General features: G+C 37.1%; 1 protein-coding gene across 9 annotated transcripts in view; it reads right to left on the bottom strand.

The window, feature by feature from the left end:
• Positions 1 to 22,233, bottom strand: part of INPP4B (inositol polyphosphate-4-phosphatase type II B) — a 752,704-nt gene that overhangs the window by 190,885 nt on the left and 539,586 nt on the right. For all 9 annotated transcript variants that reach the window (XM_061192573.1, XM_061192572.1, XM_061192579.1 and 6 more), the window contains 2 exons: positions 20,101 to 20,212; positions 10,208 to 10,280 (listed from right to left, as the gene is read on the bottom strand). In XM_061192573.1, coding sequence (XP_061048556.1) covers positions 10,208 to 10,280; positions 20,101 to 20,212 — 185 coding nt within the window. The remainder of the gene's footprint in view (positions 1 to 10,207; positions 10,281 to 20,100; positions 20,213 to 22,233) is intronic.

The raw sequence follows: 22,233 nt of genomic DNA, 5'->3' as shown, positions 1-22,233 counted from the left end.
ATACAATATTATTAACTATAGTCACCAAGCTGTACATTACATCCCCATTGCTTATTTATTTTATAATTGAAAATTTATACCTTTTGACACCCTTCAACTGTTCCACCCACCCCCATCCCCTGTCTCTGGCAACCACCAATTAGTTCTCTATATCTATGAGTTCTTTTTTTATTTGTTATGTTTTATTTTGTTTTTGCTTTTAGATTCTACATATAAGTGAGTTCATACAGTATCTGTCTTTCTCTGTCTGATATTTCACTTACCATAATGCCCTCAAAGTCCCTCCATGTTGTCACAAATGGCAAGATTTCATTCTTTTTTAAGGCTGAATAATATTCCATTTGTGTGTGTGTGTGTGTGTGTGTGTGTGTGTGTGTATGTATCACGTTTTCTTTATCCATTCATCAGTGGAAACTTAGGGTGTTTCCACGTCTTGGCTATTGAAAATAATACTGCAATGAACACTGGGATGCATATATCTTTTTGAATTAGTGTTTTCATTTTCTTTGGATAAATACCCAGAAGTGGAATTGCTGGATCATATGGTAGTTCTATTTTTAGTTTTTGGAGGAATCTCCATATTGTTTTCCATAGTGGCTGCACCAATTTACATTCCCACCAACAGTGCATGAGGGTTCCCTTTTCTCCACTTCCTTGCCAATAACACTTGTTATTTCTTGTATTTTTGATATCCATTCTAACAGATGTGAGGTGATATCTCACTGTGGTTTTGATTTGCATTTCCCTCATGATTAGTGATGTTGAGTAACTTTTCATGTACCTGTTGGACATCTGTGTGTCTTCTTTGGAAAAATATCTATTCAGATCCTCTGCCCATTTTTAATCAGAATTTTTTTTTTGCTGTTACTGAGTTGTATGAGTTCTTTATATATTTTGGATATTAGCCCCTATCAGATATACTGTCTTTTATATGAAATACAGAAACTTACAGCCAATGAAAGAAACTATGATATTTCATTCATCTTTAAAGTGACAATGTTTTAAAGATGTAAGAATTTTACTATAACCTCTATTGCCCTATCTCTAGAGTTGGAGAAGAAAAACAATGCATGTACAGAATTCAATATATTGTAAGTCAGGTTAAACCATTTATGGGATCTCAGGAATTCTAATATAGCTAACATGATCAGGAATATAAATGCATCCTTTTATAGTAAGACAGAAACAGTCTCTGAAATGTCCACATTTTTCCTTAGTAACCTAAGTAAATATTCAATTATTTGGGTTACCTATACTTAGTATATGCACTGCTTTTTAACCTCTGCTTTTTTTTTTTTTTCAGGATTACACAGAATCTTTGTATCTCCCAAACCATGGTTAAAAACCCTTAGATTTTTCTTGCCTTTAATAAAACAATATTTTAGAAAATTTGTATTTTGTAAGTTGAAAAATATAATATTCTTTATTTTATGTTATCACAAAACTAGTCTTTCAGCTTTTGATTTTACTGTTTTCATTTTACTGCTTTTCAGTGTATCCTAAATATAAATCTTTGTTGAAATAGAGTGGTAGAAATCAAGGACAGTGTGATTAATGAGCTCCAGAAGTATCCTCTGACCACCCGAGACACAACATCCAGGACCCTGTGGGAATGCTGCTGTTTTTTTAAGGAAAGCACTTGGGGCAAATAATAAACAAAAAAATCAGGCCACATGATCTACCCCCCCGAAAATTCCCAATAACGTCTCCTATCTAACTTTCATGCTATAGGTTCTAACCTTTTGAAACTCATAGATCTCCAAACATTAGTATTTAACTGTACATAGTTATTAGGATCTCAATGTAGACATAGTGGAATCCACTTTACAACCAAGTCTGATCCAGTAGCATTGCTTATTGAACACCTACTACGTATAAAGCAAGAACACTTACTGTTTCTCAAAATGCCATATAATGGATTATGACTTTTAGAAAATAAAAAAAAATATATGGCCTGACTTTTAATTACCATGAAATTTGTTCCAATGGCTACAAACAGACCAGATAAGATGTTCTCAACTCAAAATTTTGCTGGGTTCATAGTGAGGAGATTTTTGCCATCCTCATATAAAAGAAAGGCAAGGTATTCATGTATCAAATGTTGAACAGTGGGCCATAAATGATGAATGCTTTTGTCGTTTTATAAATGCTTCTCCCCTATAGCACAGATAAAGTTTCAACAATTCTCCACACATACTCCAGCTGTTTAAATGAGCCCACCACTTTCAGCTCTGGCTTTCCACTGATGTCAAGTATTTCTTCATGTAGGAGATGCATTTCTGACCACACAATAGGCTCAACTCAGCAAAAACAACTATCTAACTTATCTATTATAAGTTCTTTTTAAAGAGAGCCCTGTGTGTATTATCTGCATTTTTTTTCACTGCTTTTGGCAAAACAATTGCTAAAAATATCATGTGACAGATTCTACCAAGGGAAAAGTAGTGAAGAGATTTTGGACACCACCACAGTCTTAATAATGACTTAATAAGGATAAAGTTCTAAGATGGTCCAGATATGAATACATTCCCACCGAGATCCACCCTCTAAGGTGAACACAGGGACAGAAAGTAAATGACAGATTTTTTCCTCCTAAAATAGCAACACAACTCAAATTTCCATATCATTTATTCCAGACGCTGTAAAAGGCCTTTTTAATACGGTAGCACACCACCTGCTTTTCCATGGGATTCAGCAATTGTGAAAGCCAAGTGCTCCAGTTCTGAATTATCAAAGTAAAGATGCCAAGGAAATGTTCAACAAAGCCAAAATATAGAGAACACATTAAAAAAGGATGGCTGTTCAAGCAACCTGGGGCAGAAAAGCTAAACCTGAGTGATATCATGGGGATGATCTTCTCTTTTCTGTGTCTGTGTTGGGGACATCAGTGGATTAGACAAGGAATTTTGGAAATTTGGATTCAGGGTTGAGGGGATCATCAAAATGCCAAACACTTATCTCATCAGATTGTCTTTAATACAGTTCTCCAGAATAAGCTCATCTGTGATTATCTTCATGCAATTTCTTGCTTTCAGAAGGTGGTAGATGTCACATATTTAAATGGAATCTGACTTTACTGGCTTCAAGCTTTATAAAATCATTATTTTAATGTACTGTAGATTCTTGTAGAGAATCTATTCATTCTATAGCTTTTAATTATGCAGTTGTTTAATAGTTTCATCATTCAGCCGAATGTACATGCATTGCCTATTCTCCAAATGCTACATTACGCTTAGTAAAGATAAGTCTGTGTAAGCCAATTAGATAATGACATTCTCTCATTTGTAGTTGAAAATATCTTAGATTTAGATACATACATCTTAAATGTAGATTGGCTCTTTTTAAGATTAGATGAGAACTAAAAATCCTAAATAGAAATCACTAAAAGACTATCCTAAGCAAGGCTTAGAAAAGAGAAAGTAAGAAAGCATGACAGGAGCTCAGAAAACACAGCAAAGAAAGATCTCTTTTAAAATAATAAAGAGGAAACTATTAAAAAATAAATTCCCCCAGAATTTTAAATTACTTTTCTTTAGGTGTGTTATAAAATCTAAATTATGTTATTGTTTGTGCTGTTTTTAAAGGAACAAAAAATAAGAACAGAAATAGGATGTAAGCTGAGTCAGACAAAGTGCTGCTCCCCTAGTCTAGCCAAACCCACAAGCTCTTGGCCTTGCATCTTCAATTCAAGGCCAAGAACAAGAAAAACTATTACAGATGCAGAATAAAACATAAAGATAATATTTGTGGGGATTTAGTCTCCAACTGGTGAAAACTGGCGAGTTCAATGTGTAGAATTTGGAGTTTTGGTTTTGGATGGTCAGAAAAGAGGTTTGCTTATTCACTCTAGTTTGAATGATTTTCCCTGTTCATTCTAATTCAGTCATTAAAGTAAAGGACACATCTACAAAAGTGTCCTTTTCTGGTTCATATTTTATGCTGAGCAGCCTGGTACGACCTGCGGTTCATGGAACTCAAGTTGTTTCTTGCCAATTTGCCTCTGTTCAAGGTATTCCCTGTACCTCAAAGGAATGCTCCTTTTATCCTGGCTACACGTAATCATCCTATAAACTCAGCTCAGCAAGCACCTCTTCCAGGAAGCCCTTCTTGACTTCCCTCTGCTCCCTGCCTACAGCTGTCTCTCTTTTGTACTCCCCATCCCCATCTCTATCATGGTTCTTACCAGTTGTGCTATAATTGTCTGTTTACTGCTCTGTGTCCCCCATTAGAAGGTAAACTTTGTGAAGGCCATGACTGTACTGTTTTCTTTGTCCTCATTTTATCTTCTGCACCTAGCACAGTGCCCAGTATATGCAAACATTCCACAGAAATGAGCTTAAACGTTACACCTCAGATGTTTCTCATCATTACTTTCCCTAATAGATGAACAGTTAGGGCCTTGACAACTGTGTAAACTGAGAGGGGAAAATGCAAGGGGGAAGGACATAACTAAAAACCTCACTTCAAGAGAAAGCACAGGCATCAGAATGAAAGAATGAAAACCCCAGCTGAGAGAAAGCCCTCCTCACATTTGCCCACAAAATGTTAACCTTTTGACTATATCCTCTTCTTGCCTTTATTTTTCTTCTAGTTTACCTAAGGTGGGCAGTGGAGGGGGTAATAAACTTACAACAGGAAGACAGCTGAAATATTTAAAGGTGTCTAAGAGATGACTTTATTGATTACTAGACAGTGAGATTCACTCTTCCATTGAAGCTACTTAACACCATAAATATGTTAATACACAGTAATGAAAACATATGAAAATTCCAAAAGAGCAAGGTTAATGGTGTGAACTAAGAATGTCACCTGACATATTAGTAAACAAAAGATGTTGCAGCCATCAAGTCATCACATTACAGCCTCCCAGAGGGAGATCCCTGAGGGAATTTGGGATGGAAACAAAGAATGCCTGCCATCTAGCTGTCAACTGCTATAGCCACCCCGCTGACAAACCCTGAGGAGACTCAGGATAAGAGAATGCAGGATTCTGGCCCCAGATAGCTGAGGTGCACATCAAAGGAATGATTTCAACGAGCCCAGACTTTGCATCTTCCTATACATAGAAAAGCACTAATTTCATTAACTTGAGATGTCTGGTTTTCTTTAATTAACAATGATCTGTTGATGTTCCGACTACTGCCCTTTGTTGCAAAAACTCCTATATATCTTGGCTCCCCGCCTCGCCTCTTTGGAGCAGTTCCTCAGAGTGATGAGAGTCCTATCTCCGGGGGCTTGAAGTCCTAAGAATATCCGCCAAATAAAACATAACTCTCAACTTTTAGGTTGTGTGTGTGTGTTTGGTTTTTTTTTCAGTAGACAATGGACTCCATTGGATTTGTTAAAACAGCAAAGGGCAAAGAAATCTGGTGAGTAAGTAAGTATAAAGGATAAAGGGCCAATGTTATAAGCCAAGATGGTCCCATATTTTACACATCATAGAGTTATAAATACAAGGGCAAAATCTATTTAAACTAGTATGGAGAAAATACAACAGAGATATCTTTGTTAGCATAAATTGATATGATCTAAAATTTGACAAGGTAGTTGATTTAGTACCTCATGAATGAAGAGAAAAAACGGGGAAAATGGGATTTGTTTTTTGGCTGGAATTCCTCAGGACTCAAAATGAATATAGAGGGAAATATTTTTCAATGTCTCTCAGAATATCTCCTAAACTATTCTGTCATGCCTTGCTTTACATGAGGTTGTAGTGAGGAGAAGGTCACCCAATACCCAGTTCAGCTGTGTGGTATTGTGAAAGGCAGTTAAAATCTATGGTGCCATATGAGGCAGGAAAAAACTTAAAATGAGAATTTCACAGTAATTTTTAGGGAGAGTAATAAATTCTTTTATTTCAAACCTAAATAATTCAATTTGAACATCTTTCTCATGGAGAGAAGAATAACAGTGCAGTTTTCTGTTACCTGAAGCGTCAATTCAAACGATAAGATACACCCATTACTAGTTATTTGACAAATATTTACTGATTGCCTACTGTATTCTGGCCCTGGAGACACAGAACTAAATAAGCAACGTTTCTTCTTAAATAGCACATAATCAGGCATCTTCCGTAAAGCAATAGTAGTACATGGCTTAATCCTATTGGGGGAAAAAGAATCGAGGATATAGCGGACTATTTCGAGAAAAATTGCAATTTATCTGTGAGGCAAGAAGACAAACACCAATCAATTCTCCAAACAGGAGGGAAATTGCCTGTGTTTAGGACTGAAAGAGTAGGGTCCGCATTGTGGCTTAGACTCTAACTTACACAGTCATGGAAATCATCGTTGTCAGATACACCCTCTGTGAGGGCGATGGACAGCACACACTTTAACGTACAGCATGAAAGTGGTCTTTAAAAACTATCAAGGATAATTTCATGACTCAAGCAGTATGGAATTGAACCAAGAAAGATGCTGTATCAGATCGAATACTTGCTGACAGGGGGAAACTCACTTGAAATGTGAAGATAATAGGAAACTTGGTGACAGGGCCCATTAGCTCCTCAGATTGGGCATAATAATATCAAAGTCCATGGACTGAAGTATTCTGTAGCATTATACTTTTACAAGGAAAATTGGTAGATTTAGGAAATCTAGAGAGAATTGTCTCCTGCACAAAAATTTTTAAAAAGCTTATCTGTGGTCGGGCTTATTAAATATAAATAACTCCTGAGAAAGACACCTGTAAGTGACAAAGAATAGATATGTGATTCCATGTGAAACTGATGAAAATGAATACTTTGATGAAGTATTTCTAAAACGAAGGAAAACATAGCAAAAGCTAAACTATGCTCTACAGACTTCAGACACTGAGAGCCAAAAAGGAAATCAAAGACTGTCCAGGTCAATTTGGTCATTGCAAAAGAATTGATGTCCAAAGAGGCTGACTTGTCTGGCAGGGTCACACTGCTGGTTAGCAAATTTAGGCTGGGACACCAGTTCTTCAGAAGAGTCTGTCCAGTGCTCTGATATTAACACCACCAGAGCACATCTGTTCTTGTTCTGCTGTAGACAAGGCACCTCACTTGACGAGACTTAGTAGGACACCCAACTCCATGACCAGATAAGAGACTCTGCTGTCTACACTTCCCTCTGTTCAAAAATAACTTCCCCTACCCCCATCCCCCAAACAATACCTCAACAACAAACAGCGCTAAGTGTTTTCACTACCATTTGCTTAAATGAATAAACCAATAATTAAACGGGTAACTATTATTTTAACAACTTTATTGGATGAACTACAGAATTATAAAATCAAGCAAAATGAGAACCTCACAATTCTAATACTGTACCTTCTAGTGTGTTTCCTGTTTCAGAGAATATAAAAGCCAACAGCTGAAAGGAATTTGTTTTCTCCTATAACTAAGGTACTTATATATCTTTTTTTAATGGAATTGTAAATTCTGCCCCCTCTCCTCCTCCTCATCTCTTTTCTCCTCCTGCCCTCAACTCCCCAGGCTCCCAACATATACATTCAACTTGAGAGGCAAACAGGGCATGAAAAAGGTGAGGCCCGAGGGGGAAGAGCTTTTTCTTTGTAGTCTCACAATAGATAAGTGAATTTCCCAAGTTATACATTAAACCTCTAGAGATATAAATAGAATAGTGAGGGGCAGCTATGAGCTATGACATCCTCTTGCACTCATTCAGTAAGAACTTCGTCACTCACTTGAGACTGGCAAGTTCCATATAATACATGAATACAGAGACTTGAGAAGAATGTCAATAACTCCCTTCACCTAAAGATTTTGAAAAAATACCACATGGGAATATAGTGGATTAATTCCAAGGTTGCTGAGTTTAGACAGATAAATAAATAGAACAAAAGACCAAGGTACACACAGACCAAAGTCATAGGTGCATAGTCTAGCTACATATGCTATATATGCACAACACACTTAGATTTGGAACAGAAACATTTCATATATAGCACTTAGTTGTACTTTAAAATAACTTTTAAAAAAAATCTAGCTTTTATAACATTTGACTGTCATTTAGCCTTATCTTTCCCTGATATAAGAAGGCTCATAGAAAATATTTGTGGCAAATATATTCTAGGCACTTCCGGATTGCCTGGACTAAGGACATTGAGAAATATCATCGGACCTAAGTGGAGAATCACCACCAAAACTGTCACCTCCAGGAAAAGGGAAAAGCAGTAATCAATCATCTTTCACTCCACTAAGTGAGTATATTTAAATTGCAGAATGCAGCTGCTTCCATCACTTCCGTGTCACTTGTCTTTGGCATATTACAGTTCATATGTTAGGAACTGTGCCCTAGTAATCTGGAAGAGTTAGTACGCTTCCAAGACTCATGCCTTGCAGATTTTATGGCACAAGAATTAGGAGATGCAGATTTACTTTTCATTATGTTCCCTTTGTCTCTTCTTCCTTAGGTGATATATTTTCTTACTCCGGGAGCCATTTTTCTCTTTCTCTTTAAATTTATATTAAACCAATCAGTTTTTTAAAGCGGCATTTCTCTTTGTGGGCATAAAAAATTACAAGGTTCACATGAGTGAATCACTTAAAAAGTGTCTTATAATTACAGTGTAGATGATTCTGATGATAATTTGATTCATTCAAACTGCATTTAACATGAATGTAATATCTCCCACATTCAATTTTATTTCTCAAAATTGACATCTGGTAAATTAAATAGATTATCTGGATATACTGAAATAAAGGACTAAAGGTTTGGTCAACTTTCAGGTGAAAAAAATATATGTGAGGAAGACCCTTTGAGGATACATTAGTTATTTTATCCACACGGATAACTTATCAAGTACTTTATGGTACATGGCTGGTCTAGCTGTCCAGGTAGCCCCTTCACTGTTTAATGCATGTCTCTCCTGGTATTACATCCTTCATAAAAATTTTTTAAATACATGTCACTTGATCATAGGTTGAGAAGCAGCTGCTCTTCTTTGGTTTAATCCTTCATTCTAATAAGTACATTTAATGGGTTTTTTGTTGCTATATTTTATTTTGAGTTCTTTGAGTCAAAAGGTTGCCTGTCTTTCTCCATCCCTTATTATTAGTGGCTTGACCTGCAGGGGAAAATTGCTAATAGTTTAGGGGTTATGTATTAGTAAGCCTTTGAAGTTTGTATCACTCATTAATCTGATTATCATGCTATCCATGTCACTGTTGAAATGTACAATATAGAAGGCTAGAAAAATATTAAGGTTTATTCTATTGTTACACCAACTTTTTAATTAATGACTTTTTAGTAATAGCATGACCTGGTAATTAAGAGCAAAGGCCTTGGGATTAAAACTGGATTTAAATTCTGGACCTGCTATTCACTAGGTAGTGACCTTGAGCAATTTACTCATCTGTAAAATGGATATAATAATATTGCCTTCTTCATAGCACACATCAGAAAGCAAGGTAAGGCAAGGCATATGAGTGGCATCTCGCCTGCCACTTATTTGCCATTATTATCACTACTGGTAACATAATTTATAACATAAATTATAACACAAATTATAACATAATTTATGTTATCATTCAAAAATCAGTTAAATAATTATAAATTATAATTATAAATTATATTTATAATTTATAAATTATAATTATAATGTATAATTATAAATAATTATACATTATAATTATAAATTATAAATAATTTATAGATACATATTATCACATATTTTGTAATTTTACCAGATGTCTCAAAGTCATCATTTATCACATTGTTTAGTTCCTTGTTGAAATTCAAATATATTACTATAAGTAACACTATACACACACACACACACACACACATATATGTGTACACACACACTCAGGAATGTACAAATGTGTATATGAATTTTTCCTACTGAATCCATATACATACTGTTTCAACAACTTCATTAAAAGTAATAAACTAAAACTCAAACTAATTAAGAGCTTGACATTTCTAATACTACCTCTTCTAATATCTCATTTCAGGTGATACAAAATCCAATAGCTAAAAGAAAATTTTTTTGCCATATAGCCAAGATATATACATGTATTTATATATATTATATATCTTTCTTACAGAATTGTCAAGTCTAACACCACTCTGCTGACTCCCATGATTACCAATATTTAATAAGTGTCTACAATGGTTCTGTAAGAATGCTGCTCAGATTCAGTATTGAGTTCATAGAAAATTAAAATGTATGTTCATATGAAATGAATGTAAGTTTCCAAAACTGAGGTACATACCTGCATTCAAAAAAGGTAGGTTATCTTTTCTGCTCACACTTTCTGGGGCTGTACATTCACATACCAGTGCACACTAAGAAGGAATAAAAGAAAAAAGAAAAGAAAACATATTTGAATATGATCAAATAAGAAACGAGATTCTTTTTTTATTTGCAAAACATGAGGTCATGCACACGGTTTCAAAAAGTTCTGAACAAACATTTTTGTAAAACTATTTTCAGCTTTATCTTTACAATGAACCTTGTTTAACTTGTGATTACTTACTTACATTTATATATAATATGATTATATTATACAATCATAGACTACATTTCAGTTCCAGTTAAAGGCTACTTAGGAAAGAAAGTTTGTACTTTCTTTGTGGAAAAGGATTAACCACATGCTAGAGATAGGTTCCTCCTATAGCAAATCACCTATGACAAGCTGAATGGCTTTGTATTTCTGTTGCCTGGGTTGATTTTCGATCAGTAAAAAGCAAATTATCTTCTGGCTTTTAAGTAAAGGCAACTTTAAATAAAAAATAAAATATGTTACAGCATCTAATTTCATAAGGCAAAAAGAGATGTTTGTTTCTGGCAAAACGATGCAAATACTTGCTCATAAAGTATGAGGATATTTTATAAATAAGCTGATGTCTGATTTATGAATAAGCAATTTATAAATAAGTGGATCCAGAGATCATAGATCTATTAATCCATGATAAATACATTCAGCTCACGATCCTTTACAGAACCAACACTTCTCTGGACAGAAGGAGAGAAGAGAGACACAGAGCACATTGCCATGTTCCTAACGAGTGAACCATGGGTGGGAGATACTATCTCAGATAAGCCATCCCTAAGCATGGGACTCTGCTTCTACCTCCTATGAAACTGTAACTAACAGAGGAAGCAAAACTTTTCTGGCCCCAGAGAGGCTGACAAGAAACCTATATTCACATAGACAGAGACCAGTAATTATTTCTTCAGATGACTTTCCTTTTATCTCTAGCAACCGCCCCCCGCCCGGCCCCAGAGAAGAAAAAGGAGGGCTGGGAGAAGGAGGAAAGTAAATTTTTAGAGCAAATACATCAGACATAAACAAATAAATGCAAACAAAAACAAAACAAACAGACAAAACCCCAGAAAGTTCTCTGGGTGAAGAGTTCTAAGGGAAACAGCCATCCTTCTGTAGCAAGCATGGTGTTGTCAAGAGACTCCAAGGGCTCAGACTGCCCTCCCTAGTAGGATGTATCAGAATTGCCTGGGCTATTTCCCAACTGTTCTAACTATCTGTGACCCACCTCTGTTCCTCCTCCGGGGAGTGCCCCCCCACCTTGAGATTCACCACCACCGAGGTCACTGTTCATGATAGAATGTATTATGTCCCTGAAGCATTTTGAGAAGGAAGACAAATGACTTAAAACATTGATTTAAATGTTACTTTCTGTATTCTTAAAGCCCAGTACTCATTCCTCTATCATAACATTCGTCACATTACTCAGGAAATTTCTTGATGGAGAATAATGTGCTTTCATACTTTCTTTAGTGCTTATACTGAGATCCTAGTTTACTGAAAAAATGAGTAACTGCAAACAGCTCTTAAAATTTTATGTTCTCTAAATCATTTTCCTGACCAACCAAAAGTCAGAGGTGATCCCTTCTTTTAATCCACAGCTATTTTGGAGATGTACTTCCCAAATCACTACAGGAATGTGCAAGGATGCTTGGACATACTTAAAATTCTTTATTTCTCGTATTTGCAAAGTTTTCTCGACTTCTTTCAGCCTACATAGGGCTGTTAAAGTAATCTTTTGTAAACATTATGTTCACCATATCAATGTTCTGCTCTAGAATGTATATAATGGTTATTTACTGTCCAATCAAATCCAATATTCTCAGACTGGTCCTCAAACCCTTTCATGTTTTGTCCCTGACATCCTTCCACATAATAACTTGGTATACAGCTCTAAGTCATCTTCCTTTCCAAAAGAAGATCATCATCTACAATATAACTTATAGGAATGGTTTAGACTAAAGCTTTTTAGTGAAGAAGTCCATAATTCACAGAGATCAGGCTATTACTCTGAGAAACTGCTTCCCTTTACGGAGGCAACCCTGCGTCTTTGAAATCAAAGATAACTTTCTGTTTCCTAACAAAAGGCCCGTTTTATTCCACCAAATGAATACAGACATACGACTTTTATATATTCATATCTTCCATCCACGCTGGAAGGCTGATATTTAGGACAATTTTAAACTAATATTCTAACTTTGTATTTTACAACTCTACTCTTCAGAATGCTCTCAAGATTTAAATCCATGGAACATAAACAGAAAATAGCCAATAAATATTTACTAATTAATATTTTCATATTTGGACTCAGCAATTATTTTCTTCAACTGTTTCCTGAGTGTACCTTTTCTGTCTCTATTTATTTAGATTGAAAGTTTTCAAAGCCAAGAACCTTATTTCTTATTTCCTTAGGCCGTTTTTATTTTATTTTTTTTACTTTTTTTTACATTGACCTTAGAATCTTTTTGCACTGTGCTGGTTGCTACAGAGAATGCAAAGATGGAAATGATGTGGAATCTGTGCTTACGAAGGTTCAGCTATTTCTACTGTTCATTGCTATTATTATGATGGATATTTGCAGCATTACACACTTACGTGGTGTGCGCTCTCAATGTAATAACTTTACATTTGTGATTCTGAGCAGGAATAACAAACATCACATGCTTTTTGTACCAGATGTAGCGCCATAAGCCTATTGATTTTGATTAATAGTTTAAAAAGTGTCATTTGATGGTAAGTGTGGCCAAGCAGACGAACCATATGATATGTAAAATTCTTGGAGCTAAATGATTTTGACTCTCAGCTAACATACCAATTTGCCATGCACTGAGCTAGAAAATTAGCAATATTGTATGAACAATAATCATAAAGCTCTGTATGAATCCATCAAGACCAACACTTCATGGCCAAGTACTTTCACATCTGTTGATGTATTCCATCAATCATGCTTTTCAAAGTTTGGTCTGGAGTCTCCTGGAAGTCCCTGATAACGTTTGCCTTTGCACCCTTTGTAGCATCTAGCACAGGGTGAAGACAACTTTATTTTCATATTAATACTAAAATATTATTTGTCTGTTTCCTTCTCTTTTTCTTTGGGGGGGGTGCGTGGCTTGGGGGATCTTAGGTCCCCGACCAGGGATTGAACCCAGGCCCTTGGAAGCGAAAGCGTAGAGTCCTAACCACTGGACCACCAGGGAATTCCTGTCTGTTTCCCTCTCTCTTACAAGCATACGGTAGAATTTTCTAGAAGCTATATGACACAATCATTTGACAGTTAATGGTATGTGTGCTTATGTACTCTTCTGTTTTAAACATTTCTTGTTTGAGTTTCTAATATGATAAATGTCTACGGATATAATCCAAATAAGCAAAACTCTTAATACAGTAAACATCAATAGATAAAATCCACATAAATATAAATTTGAAGAGTGTAAAATATGAGAATTGCTATGCTTTTGTGATCTCATTCAGTCTCATGGTTTAAATACCATCCAAATATCATTTGATGACTCACAAATATATAATTCTAGCTTGGACATCTCACCTGAATTCTGACTTGAACCTCCAACTGCTTAGATATATCCATACTTGGATGTCTAAGAGGAATGTCAAACGTAGCATCTCAAAATCTCCTGTCTTTCTCCAACTGCTACTCTCAGTGTTGTTTTATATATATATATATATATATATATATATATATATATCTCTTCATTGGAGTATAACTGCTTTACAATGTTGTGTTAGTTTCTGCTGCACAACAAAGTGAATCAGCTATATGTATACATATATCCCCATATCCCCTCCCTCTTGAGCCTCCCTCCCACCATCCCTATCCCACCCCTCCAGGTGGTCAAAAAGTATAGAGCTGATCTCCCTGTGCTATGCGGCTGCTTCCCACTAGCTATCTATTTTACATTTGGTAGTGTATATATGTCGATGCTACTCTATCACTTCATCCCAGCTTCCCCTTCCCCTTCTGTGTCCTCAAGTCCATTCTCTATGTCTGCATCTTTATTCCTGCCCTGCCACTAGGTTCATCAGTATCGTTTTTTTAGATTCCATATATGTCTGTTAGCATATGGTATTTGTTTTTCTCTTTCTGACTTACTTCATTGTGTACGACAGACTCTAGGTCCATCCAGCTCATTACAAATAACTCAATTTCATTTCTTTTTATGGCTGAGTAATATTCCATTGTATATATGTGCCACATCTTCTTTATCCATTCATCTGTCAAAAGACACTTAGGTTGCTTCCACGTTCTGGCTATTGTAAATAGAGCTGCAATGAACATTGTGGTACATGACTCTTTCTGAATTATGGTTTTCTCAGGGTATATGCCCAGTAGTGGGATTGCTGGGTCATATGGTAGTTCTATTTTTAGTTTTTTAAGGAACCTCCATACTGTTCTGCATAGTGGCTGTATCAATTTACATTCCCACCAACAGTGCAAGAGGGTTCCCTTTTCTCCACACCTTCTCCAGCATTTATTGTTTGTAGATTTTTTGATGATGGCCATTCTGACAGGTGTGAGGTGATACCTCACTGTGGTTTTGATTTGCATTTCTCTAATGGTTAGCGATTGAGTATCTTTTCATGTGTTTGTTGGCCATCTGTATGTCTACTTTGGAGAAATGTCCATTTGTTTCTGAGAAAATGGTAATTCTATTTTTTGCTAGCCTTTCCCCCTGGAGTCTGGCCACGTCTCACTTTCTCCATCAGTCACACCCTGATCCAGCTCATCTGCACTTCTCCCCTGAATCTTCACAATAATCAGACTCCATTCTTCTGTCCTTGCCTCCTTTCAGGCCCTAGTCAACACAGCAGCCGGAACGGTCCTCTTAAACATGAATCAGATTTCATACCTATACTCACAGCTCCTCAACTGTCCTTACACATAGCCCAGAGTCTAACACCTTCATGGGAGTCGGTCTTCCCTGCCCCATGAACCTCTGTCCTCAACTCCTACCACTCTGCTCCTTGACCCCTCAGTTCCAACCACACTGGCCTCCTTGCTGCTCCTTCAACACCACAAGCATCTTGTCTCCTCAAGACTTTTGCTCTTGCTATTCACTCTGTCTACAATTCCTATTCCTTTCAGACATCCACATCTTGTTCCCTTCTTTCCTGCACGTTTCAGCTCAAATATCACATTACCAGTGAATCTATCCTTGACCATCCAGTTTAAAAAGGCCACAGCCCAGCACTCCCTAGTCCTTGCACTCTGTCTTATTTTTCCTATAGAACACAGCACCATCTGATCTACAGTATATTACTTTCTTTTTTACTGTTACTTCCCCAGAAGGTGGCATCTGTGTCTATTCGGTTCATTGCTGAATACCCAGAAACTAGTCCAATGCCTAGAACATAGAAGGTAGTATTGTTTGATGAACGGATGATGAATATTATATGCCTTTTAATATTCTATAAAGATAAGTTGGGCCTGTTATATAATTTTCAACTTTTATATTTAGGGTAGATAAAGGGAGGAAATCTTTTGAGACTGGTCCTTAGCTACACAAGGACTCTAGTTTTTCCCTGATTAAGTCTGATGAAAGTCCACTTAAAACACCTCTTCAAAGTATGGAGTCAAAATAACCTAAGGGCAGCAGGTCATCAAAAGACTAGCTGGGTTAGGTTCATAGTCAAAGGGCGACATATTATTATTCCACTTATACCATTTTTGCCATGGTCATAAATAAGTAAGGCGTATTCCTTCTTTTTGAAGAAATCACTACCACTTTGATCATTAGTACTCTGCAATGTTCAAATATAATATAGACATTAAACAAAAGGGGAAGACAAGGCAGGAGCTGGGTTTAACCAGCCTCACCAGAGGATTGTTAACCCTCCTGCCCTAACAAGAAGCCCAGGCATCTCTGGGGCAGGCAAAGTGGTGAACTGAGCTCTCTCAGTTGATCCTGTTGGCTTTTACTTAACATGAGTTTTCTCATCTGTCACCTGACTTGATGATTTTGTTTCCTGGTTCTCCTTTCCTCAGTAGCATTTTTTCTTTATTTATTTCAAAGGTTTTTTTAAATTTAATTTCTTCCTCTTTCCTTCATAATCCTACACTCTTCACTACATCCTTATTACACGCTTTATTTATTGACCGGTCAGTTTGTACAGAGCTATATGTAGCCAAATATTTTCCCTTCTAGGAGACAATTTTGGATTTAATTTCTTCAAAGTAAAATTGACTTCATTTATTCACTCATTCAGTTTTCTCATGTCAGGCTCTGTTCTGGGAGCTGAGGGTAAAAGAGAGGACAAAATAGACAAATGATATCTGGCCCTCAGGAAGTTTAATTCTAATGAGGGAAATAAACAATATATGAGATAAACTAAAAAGATATATAATGTTGGACAATGATAAGTACTAAGGACAAAAAAATAATGCAGAGAAGAGAGACAGAGTTTTGGGTAGGCATCGCAGTTTTAGATATGGTGGCAGAGAAGCCTTCGGTGAGAAAGTGATTTTGTATAAAGATCAGAGGAAGTAAAGGAGTGAAGCACAGTTACTGGGAAAAATGCTTCACGGGTAGATTGAATAACAAAGTTTAAGGACCCAATTTGGAAATATACCTGTACTGTTCAAGGAGCTACAAAGAAGATAATGTGACTGGACTGAAATGAACAAAAATGAGGAGTAGAGGAGGAGGTGAAGGACATGAAGGGGGCCAACACTTAGAGGACTTTAAGTGAGAATTTGGGTTTATACTTTCAGGAAGATGAGAGGCCATTGGAGGAATGACAAGTTCCGCATTACATTTTTACTAAGTGCTGTGCTGATAACGGACTATGATGGTGGCGGGGGCGGTCAGGGAAGGAGGATGGAGGGAGTCAGGGAGACGTTTAAGAGAATACTGCAAAAATCTAGGTGATAGACGATGTTGGTTACAGTGAAGGGCTCATGAGTTGCCAGGTTCTAGATTTATTCAGAAGTCAAAATCGATAGGATTTTCTGACATACTGACTATAGGTATCTGATTTTAACACGCTGTGTTTGTTCTATTTCTATGTATGTATATATGAAATAGAAGTTTGAACCAGTATAATATGGTGAATGACCCTCTGTACAATCTTCCCTTGATAAAAAATACATAATAATACGGTTTTAGGAAACAAGTAAGTAAATGTATGTGAGAGGAAAGAGTTTGGATTTTCATTTATATTTTATTCCATGCTCTGGAGGTAATGTAAGAGTCAAGATTAAAATGTAATATTTTACATCGGGATATTGTTATGAACTGAATTGTGTTCCTCAGAATCATATGTTGAAGTCCCAATGTCCCATGTAACTGTATTTGGAGATAAGACGTTTATGGAGGTAATTAAGGTTAAATGAGGTCATAAGAGTAGGACCCTAATGCTAGGGCTGGTGTCCTTTACAAGAAGAGGAGAAGACACCAGAGTTCACTCTCTCTCTCCCTCTCTCTCTCTGTGCATCTGTGCCAAGGAAAAGCCTTGTGAGGACACAGCAAGAAATCTGGAAGCCAGGAAGAGAGCATTCACCAGGAACTGAATCATCTGACACCATGATCTGGGACTTCGTAGCCTTTCAGAACCGTGAGAAAATAAATTTCCGTTGTTTAAGTCTATGGTATTTTATTATGACAGCCCAAGCTGATAAACATAGGTATGAATCTTTTAGCTGCTCCTTATAAATGAGAGATAGCATGTGTCACTCAATACATGACTATGGTTTTAAGAGTAGTTCCATTTCTTTCTCCCCCATTCACACAAACCAGTGAGAGGGATGTTGTTTTAGGGATAACCTCCATTTCAGTTACTTTGTCTTTTCATATATTTCAGCCATTGACTAACTTCAGGACTTAAATCACTATTAGTAACAGATTGTGTTAATACACTTCATAGAGATTCTGATTTAGCAGATCTGCAAAAGGGTCCCCACATTTGAATTTCTAACAAACACCTCTGATGATTCTGACCGCACTTTGAAAAACACCAAAATAAAGTTATTTCCACATAACTCTTCTAAATATCATGCATAGTGAACCTTATTACATGTTCTTCATGGCTATTCCTAGGGATTGGCAGTAGGGTTTACAGTAACTCTATAAAAAACTTCACAAGAGGTCAAGGTTTACTAAGAATCCAGATAGGACAGAGCTAAAACCAACACTGCTTGATGGGTTTACCATTTTAGTACACTTATGACTCCTACAAGGTACTTGCTGACACTACCACTTCCTATTTCTAGAACGGCTCAGTTAAGTCTTTATTTTTAAGTTCACATTACTAAGTCAGAAACATTATGTACGACTTTGGTGGGGCATATTCCTGGGTGTCAAGTTCTCCATTTATGAAAAGAATATGATTCAATTTGTGCTACCCCATAATAGCAACATTATAAAGGAGTCAAGGGGTGAGCCAGCTTTGAGAAAAATAGAGAGGTGGCTGGTAATAGATTGGGAACAGGGAAAGCAGGCCTGCTTTGAGATGGGAAGTGTTTTAGCTCCTGGTCTCCTGGCACATGCCCTTAGTTCATTCTGTCCCCGTCTCCCACACCCTCCCCACCTTCTTAGCCTATAAATCCTCCCTCATTAATCTTAGTACGTATAAGCATCCATGTGGTGGTGACTAATAGGAGTCTTACATAGAACTCCAAAGTTAACAAGGGTTGAATGACAGAACCTAGCCACAAGACAAGAATCTTAAATACCCACATCCTAAGACGATCTGCTGCATGACGTCACCATGTCCCTGACATTTGCAAGCAACCTGATTCAAACACTGGGCCTCACTGGAATGTGTTCGTGACCTGGAATATATTCTGAGGGATAGTAGGGAACAGAGAAGAATGAGGCTTGGAGAAGTGGTAAGACCCTAGCCTATGCTGGGCAAGAACAATATTTTTTCGAAAGGCAGTTTAGATTTTTTTTTTTTTTTTGGTAAAGTTAATGATTTGTTAAGTGTTAGATAAGCACCGCACCGTCTCCCATGTAGATGTACCAAAAATTAAAATATGCTCCCAGATAAGCAACACTAAGCCAGAAAATAGGTCACAATAGACCTTGTCATTAAAAAATGCTCATTTATGAAAAGGTAGGCATTCTAGTACACAAACAAATTCATTTCCGTGGGGAAAAAAAACTATTAGCGGTTTGTAAATCTGTCCCCTGCACCTCAGTAAAACAGGCAATCACATTCCTAAGACAGAACTTTAGACTCTTACTTATATCAAGTCTCTCTCTTAAAGAAAAGTAGAAAACAAGTAAAAGCCCTGGATATTGATAATATTGGGGTTTTTATCCTGGCCTTCAAGGAAGCTGCTTCGCTTCCAGCTGGCATCGCTCCTCAAGCAGAGCTCCCCCTCCACCGTTTACTACTTCCTGCTTCTCTCTCTGCAATTTCATAAGGCACAAAGTTGTTAAATCTGTCCTCCTTCACATAAAAATGAAATACAAATTCAAATTGTATCTCTTTCCAAAGAGAATTTCGAGAGCGGAGAAGTGGTTACTTTTGGCAGTAGGCCTTCCAGAATCTTCTGTGCATCTCACATAGGGTTAATTATGGCAGGATGCAACAGTGATCGATACTTTTGTTCGAACTGAGAAGAGGCTGTGTCCACATGGGAGCCAGCTACGAAGAGAATGGTGTTTTGAATGGTGCATGGCTTTGCACAGTTCCACGCAAATAGTCTGTCGGGTTACGAGGATGAGACACACTTACAGTACTCCCATTCCAAAGCTGATTTCTCATTTAGCTTTGGAATAATGAGATTTCATACCCCACAGAGGTAGTGGCGATCCAGGCAGCTGGCAAAGCTGATCGTTTCTAATTTAATCTGTGCAGTGAGCTGACTGGGACCCTACCTTTTGTCCCTGCACATCTGTCGTGATGTGGTCGGCTTCCCCATCCTCAATCTCCCCCATCTTCACGACACTGACTTGTATGGTGCCAACAACCTTGCCACCATCTGAAGTTCTGCAATCAAAAATAAAGGAAGCGGAAAGGTAAGAATCGTCTCTTCCCTGAAAGTATGTCCAAACATGTTTGTTTCTGAAAACCACTAACACCGCTCTTTACCTGCGTTGGTTGTAATAAACAAATCTGCTTAAAATACATTGAAACCTGTTACTAGAATCACGAATTGGTGTGGTAAGTGCACGAAGCTACTTCATGAAGGTTAAACCATCTCACGGCTCTCAGGAGTAGCTGCCAAGATCATGGATCCATGCCCTGTTTGGTAACCCCATGTCCCTACAACGGCATCAGCCATGGCTCCTCTATACCAATCACATGGGATACTGTGCTCATCTATTACAGAAACTACAGCTGAATAAAACAGAAGAGAGTACAAATAACCCTATATTCCTCTATGACCCGGCCATCGGCTATAACATTTGATTTTGTGCCTTTTCATTTTACTTTCTCAGAGAACAGGAAAAGAAGATTCTCTCCCAGCAAACATCAGAAAATCACAGTACATGAAGACAGAAATTAACCACTGAGATCATTTAGGATGACCCATTACTTTTTCAGATAAAGAAACTGAGATTCAAGAAGATAGAAAGACTCATCCATGGAAACAAACTGGCAAAGCCAGAAACCCAGGTTTTTCTCTTCTTTAAGTCTGTTGGTCATTGAACAACTCTTCTCAACTTAATGATGATGAAAATTTTATTATTAAGATTTTCATCATCATCACTGTCATCAACATACAAATTTTATGGCTGACAATAATAATGAAAACCCAAAATAAAATTAACAACCACCATCCTTTAAGATTCTCAAATTTTCTTCTCTGGGCAAGAGAAAATACAGAATAAATGTTGGCATCATGTCATGGGAACACTGTAATACATAATGATATTCTTCCCTTGCACCTTTTTTTAAGATAGGTAGCAAGTCACCCATTGGTATGGGGTGTTGCTGTAACCTATATCTAAGCCTAATTGACCAAGCGACACTTCATTTTCTTTATTTAGTCTTTTTTTTTTCTTTTTGAAAAAAAACTTTTTATTATGGAAATTTCCAAACACACATCAAAGTAGAGGTGAGTACAGTGAATCTCCACATTCCCATCACCACCCACCTTCAACAATTCCCAGCATTCTGCCTTTCTTGTTTCATCCATCCACTGGCCCTTCCCCAACTTTTTTTTTTTTAACATCTTTATTGGAGTATAATTGCTTTACAATGGTGTGTTAGTTTCTGCTTTATAACAACGTGAATCAGCTATACATATACATATATCCCCATATCTCCTCCCTCTTGCGTCTCCCTCTCACCCTCCCTATCCCACCCCTCTAGGTGGTCACAAAGCACTGAGCTGATCTCCCTGTGCTATGCGGCTGCTTCCCACTAGCTATCTATTTTACATTTGGTAGTATATATAAGTCCATGCCACTCTCTCACTTTGTCCCAGCTTACCCTTCCCCCTCCCCGTGTCCTCAAGTCCATTCTCCACGTCTGCGTCTTTATTCCTGTCCTGCCCCTAGGTTCTTCAGAACCATTTCTTTTCTTTTCTTTTTTTTTAGATTCCATATATATGTGTTAGCATACGGTATTTGTTTTTCTCTTTCTGACTTACTTCACTCTGTATGACAGACTGTAGGTCCATCCACCTCACTACAAATAAATCAATTTCGTTTCTTTTTATGGCTGAGTAATATTCCATTATATATATATATGTGCCAATCTTCTTTATCCATTCATCTGTCGACGGACACTTAGGTTGCTTGCATGTCCTGGCTATTGTAAATAGAGCTGCAATGAACATTGTGGTACATGACTCTTTTTGAATTATGGTTTTCTCAGAGTATATGCCCAGTAGTGGGATTGCTGGGTGGTATGGTAGTTCTATTTTTAGTTCTTTAAGGAACCTCCATACTGTTCTCCATAGTGGCTGTATCAATTTACATTCCCACCAACAGTGCAAGAGGGTTCCCTTTTCTCCACACCCTCTCCAGCATTTATTGTTTGTAGATTTTTTGGTGATGGCC

Source organism: Eubalaena glacialis, chromosome 5 (genome assembly GCF_028564815.1).
Source record: "Eubalaena glacialis isolate mEubGla1 chromosome 5, mEubGla1.1.hap2.+ XY, whole genome shotgun sequence".
Classification (NCBI taxonomy): Eukaryota; Metazoa; Chordata; class Mammalia; order Artiodactyla; family Balaenidae; genus Eubalaena; species Eubalaena glacialis.
This window is presented reverse-complemented; position numbering and strand designations above follow the sequence as displayed.